At 46.2% G+C, this 5,191-nt stretch overlaps 1 protein-coding gene across 3 annotated transcripts; it reads left to right on the plus strand.

Moving 5' to 3' along the window:
• Window positions 1–1,291: 1,291 nt before the first annotated feature.
• On the plus strand, window positions 1,292–4,889 carry LOC123043687 (uncharacterized). 3 transcript variants are annotated; one of them, XM_044466211.1, is made up of 4 exons: window positions 1,292–2,037; window positions 2,125–2,213; window positions 2,343–2,580; window positions 3,238–4,889. In XM_044466211.1, the coding sequence occupies exons 1-4, from the start codon at window positions 1,645–1,647 to the stop codon at window positions 3,256–3,258; spliced, it is 741 nt and encodes a 246-aa protein (XP_044322146.1). In that variant the 5' UTR covers window positions 1,292–1,644; the 3' UTR covers window positions 3,259–4,889. The 3 variants fall into 3 exon arrangements, with proteins under 3 accessions (XP_044322146.1, XP_044322147.1, XP_044322145.1); XM_044466212.1 differs by having other exon boundaries at window positions 3,279–4,889; XM_044466210.1 differs by having other exon boundaries at window positions 2,343–4,889.
• The last annotated feature ends 302 nt before the right edge of the window (window positions 4,890–5,191 follow it).

Below are 5,191 nucleotides of genomic sequence, written 5' to 3' on the forward strand. Positions count from 1 at the left end.
TCATTGTCGAAGGAAGAGATACTTGACATTGGCAAAGCTCTAGCAAATGAACTACACGATCTTTTGTGCTAGTCTTAGGATTGGGTCTTGTCCATCACATCATTCTCCTAATGATGTGATCCCGTTATCAACGACATCCAATGTCCATAGCCAGGAAACCATGACTATTTGTTGATCACAACGAGCTAGTCAACTAGAGGCTCACTAGGGACATATTGTGGTCTATGTATTCACACGTGTATTACGATTTCAGGATAATACAGTTATAGCATGAATAAAAGACAATTATCATGAACAAGGAAATATAATAATAATACTTTTATTATTGCCTCTAGGGCATATTTCCAACACCCCCTCCACAGTTTACACCCCCGATCATAGTTTTGTGGTGCTTAGGCGAAGCCCTGCGAGAATCACTTCACCATCGCCGTCACCACACCGTCGTTCTGAAGGAACTCATCTACTTCCTCGATACCTTGCTAGATCAAGAAGGCGAGGGACGTCATCGTGCTGAATGTGTGCAAAAATCGGAGGTGTCGTATGTTCGGTGCCTGATCGGCCAGAGCTAGAAGAAGTTCGACTACATCAACTGCGTTGTCAAACGCTTCCGCTTTCAGTCTACGAGGGTACATAGACACACTCTCCCCTTCTAGTTGCTATGCATCTCCTAGATAGATTTTGCATGAGCGTAGGAAGTTTTTTAAAATTGCATACTACGTTTTTCAACAACTAGCCCTAGCAACGTACAATAGCCGAGCACAAGAAAACACACTAGTCGGCTGGGACACATGAAGGCAAAAATTTGGGCATTCAAAGCCCGGGTGAAGGTCGAGGGGCGCGCACATCCTGGCTCGCCTTGCGCGAGAGAGTAAGCATAGTCGGGGGCATGCGGTGGTGACAAGGTGACCTGGCCTCCCCATACTAAGAATACTAGGCCCGTAAGGGTTCGATTTATCTGATTTTTCTGAAAAAAAAATTACCGCCCTTGTTAGCATGACACGTGTGATAAGGTACTCCTAGGTGTGGTGTCTGTTTTTACTGGTCAAGAATTTTTGCACGTTATGGGCAGTTTGTCAGTCACCGCTTTGACCGATATCTCTGGAGATCTCACCACTTTGACCCATATCGCTGGAGATTCGCCTAACAATTGGAAGCAACCAGAAGTACTTACACGTGTGCACACGTGTCTACAAAAAACTGCTTAGAAATATCTGGAAGCACATCAACCAACTGCCTTACAGCTATATAAATATAGCGCTTCTTGGCCCATGGACACCAATCCCCATCTCAACCTGCCCACTTCCTTCCCCGGGTCTCCTTCCTAAAACACGTCCGTGAACGCACACCCCGGCATGCGGGCCGCAGTGGAAAGCGGCATCCGGCGTGGTGGTCACTGTTCGCCAGGTTCCGGCCCGCGGAGTCATCGTCGGTGCGCTCGACCACGCAAGAGGGCTTCAACCCTGTGGACCACGTGGGAGCAGCATCCGCGCTCGGACCCGTCCTCGCCGGGCTCACGTTCGTGGCGCGCGCCGACGTAGCGGCCAGCCACAGCGGACGCCCTCATCTCTCCCAGGAGTGCCACAACGTCGCCGACGCGGCAGGGCACGACCTGGACGCTCGGGTTCGGGCTATCCCCGCTCCTCGATGGCTCCACCTCCGTCGCCACGGGAGGACGACTCGACCTGGGTGATGAAGGTGGCGAGGGCCACGGCGAGAAGGACGTCAATGCCGTGGGCCTCGCGGGAGCAAGATCCGCGCTCGGCCCTGTCCCCGTCGAGTTCCCGTCGTCCGTGGCACAAGCTCTACTCGCGGCCAACCATAACGGACGCCGCTGCAGACGGAGTGCCGGTGCCGACGCGGTGGGGCACGGCTGCACGGCCGGGGCGCTCGGGCCCCGCCCCCTCCTCGGCACACCCGCCCGCTTCCTCGCGGCTCCATCTCGGGCGCGACTGGTCTCGGAGGCAGAGTCGTGGTCGGCGCGCTCGACATGGGAGATGGAGACGGCGAGGGCGAGGAGGACGTCACGAACGAGCTCAGGTACGTAGACTTCCTGTTCCGTCATCTCACATGCTGTTTGTGTTGATCAAATCCTCCAATTCTCAGATTTGTGTTCGCGAGCTGTAGGTTTCAGGATGCTCATCACCATATACAGGCCGTGCTCCATTTGATTTATGTCAGGAGTCGAATCAAAACTACGGTTCACTGTTCACATTGTAAGCGTCGAGCCCTCTAATTGATTGCTTTCTGCCTATCTTTACTGGTCACAAAGGTTGATCTACTCTGATTGATTGCTTTTTTTTTATGTTGACCGACCTCAATGGTCGATCTGTATGCATATGCAGGGGTCTTCTATCTGCTGGTAAAAGAACTCAAAGCATGCTCGACGCGATCGGACACATCGATCCGACGGTGCCTGTGTACCATTGGAAAATCAATAGGTGTGATGCTCTATTGCGGGAAGTCATGGGAGAAAATCTTTACAAGGAAGTGATCGTCGCGGCGCCAAAGGAGGACGAAGGCGATTTTGGCTGCATCGTCATCCGTGGGAATGATGTTCTTCACGGAGTTGCCAACTTCATGGTAGCCAGCCAACCTTCTCTCACTTCTCTTCTTGTTTTGTATTGCACTGCCTAGCCATAGATGGACGAACTCTTTGGTCTACATATATGAACTAAAACACACAAGTATCAACATATAGGTTGAGTGTATGTCTGGATTCATTATTAAGGTTTAGATAGATGCAGGTTATAAGCAACAAGGTGTCTCTTCAGGAGAAATCCCTTCACATTAAAAACTTGATTCAGGCAATTCGGCGTTTGATTCTGCATTGTAGGCTAGCTGGTGCAAAATATGCTCATTTTTCTAATATTCTTTTAGTTTTATCTTAGTTTTGTTCCTTCCGCTTTGGTGTTTGTGCATACTGTTATCGTCTTATCAATGAAATAGCCAATACTTGCTGGATATTTCAAGAAAATAAGAAGCGGGGCATGAAGTTGTAGTCTCACAAGTCACAAGGTCACTGGATAGCCATTTCATATCATCATTGCGGGAAGTCAAAGAGAAGTTCATAATGATATGACATTTAGCAATTTATATGGAAATTGTTTCTGGTGCCTTCCAACTTCAACGATTTATTGCAAGATGTGAAAATGAAACCATCTTTAACGCAGTACAAGCATGTAGCTAATCCTTAATTGATTTTGCTGTCATGATCTGGTTTTGTATGTTAAATTTCAGATAATTGTGCTGCCGCACTGATACACTCTTATTTGGCACAGTTTGGGTGAGCCCTGGTCAAAACTAGGTACTATTCACAATTGTCCTCTTGTGCAAGGATTGTAGTTCTCTTTTCGATTGATACTGGCCGAGCATGGCTGCGAATATATCATATAGGATCATTACAGTTCACCTAAGAGTGGTTTTACGTGGTAGTGTCGAAATGCTAACATGGTTGTACAAGTCTTGATATTCTTGCTGTTATTTCAATTTTTATTAACTGATCCTATCATTTTGTATTTTTCACCGGCCAAAGTTCGCCTGATTGTGAGAACGGAACTTGTTAACAGTATATTTTGATTAGTTAGCTTTGGTATTCTTGCTGTTATTTCAATTTTTATTTATGTTCACCATGTCGGTTTTCTATTGCGGTTATACTGAAGCAGAAGTTGCTTTCTTCCCTAGCTATTTACGCAAAGTACAGCGTGTTAGCGACTCAGCTGCAGGGTGCAATATATCAGGGGAGTTTGGCAACTCAGCTGCAGGGTGCAATATATCAGGGGAGTTTGTTCCTACAGGAATATATAGTTTGTTCTGGAATTTTTTGGTTCTTCGGTATCATTTTTAGTATGTATGCACAAGCCTAACCTTACTTGAAAAGAGTTATGTACCATATTGTTCATGTGGATACCCTTGACGTCTTAGTAGGCCTCTCTTAGTGTAAGGGAGTACAATTATTGTGAGGGGAATCAGGTTGAAAATTGCTCCCTTGTGAACCTATAGGCATTTCCTTTCTTTATTTCCTCGTTGATGCTTCTGTATTTAATTGTTTCTTTTTCATAAAAAATCAGGGGATCATGTGGTCATGCACTCTTAAGAGGTAATTCATAGTCCCTTCGTCTGAAAATACTTGTCCGAGGAATGGATGTATCTAGATGTATTTTAATTCTAGATACATCCATTGTATCCATTTTTACGACAAGTATTTTCGGATGGAGGGAGTATATAGCTACATTTACCTATTTCGGTATTTGGTGTTTGCTTTGTATGACATTTTGTTGATTCGTTGTTGCTACTACTGTTGGACACCTCTTGCCAGGATTAGTGCAGCGTTCTGTGTTCTGCAAGTGTTGTTGACTCAACACCTCTTGAGTCAAGACTGGTTCAGAGAAATTGGTAACTGATTAGTTCACTAGCTTTCTTCACACCATAGTCATCAACGACTGCAACTACAATGCTATGAAGACAGATGTACAAGAGCTGCTCAGCCGCACAAGAGTTGAGCAAAAAGAGAAGTATTAGAAATAGAGACATGGCAAAAAGCAAACCTTCAGCAAGTGAAGTAAGGCAAACAAGGATCTCCAAAAAAGATTTTCTCCAGTTTCTCGATATTTTGCTAATCCGTTAAGAGTCAAGATGTGCATCCAGCAACAACTTCAACATTGTCTACACAGGGAACAGATCACCAAGAACAAAAGCAGAAGAAATAGCTTCATCTCTCTATCACTACACCAGAGAGTCAAACCAAGTTGGAGGATCAACATCTCTGGTCTAAGAAGAGAACCAAACCTTTGCAATTCGGTATCCAGTAGCCATTATCATCACCTACCATTGATCACATGCATGTACCAACTAGATGTACTCTTTCTTTATATGAACTATTTTGCAACGAATTAAGTCTTGGACTGACTTACCAAACATTGCAAAAAACCAAATAGCTTATTGATTCATGTGGCGCGGCGTGCCGCCGCGCACTACACGCTAGTTATATGCAGGGCACCATGCATGGCAACACATTCGGTCACAGCCGAAATCACCACATGATGGTGGCATCGGCCACATCCTCTTCCACCCATCAAGGACCCCTAAGGGAAGCCACCAAAGTGTGCACCGTTCGTGTAGATCGGATAACATGGAGAGCCCCAAGGACGCATCCGCGGGAGGCCAGCGCGAAACAAACGGCATGAAGGGCCTC

Source organism: Triticum aestivum, chromosome 2B (genome assembly GCF_018294505.1).
Source record: "Triticum aestivum cultivar Chinese Spring chromosome 2B, IWGSC CS RefSeq v2.1, whole genome shotgun sequence".
Taxonomy (NCBI): Eukaryota; Viridiplantae; Streptophyta; class Magnoliopsida; order Poales; family Poaceae; genus Triticum; species Triticum aestivum.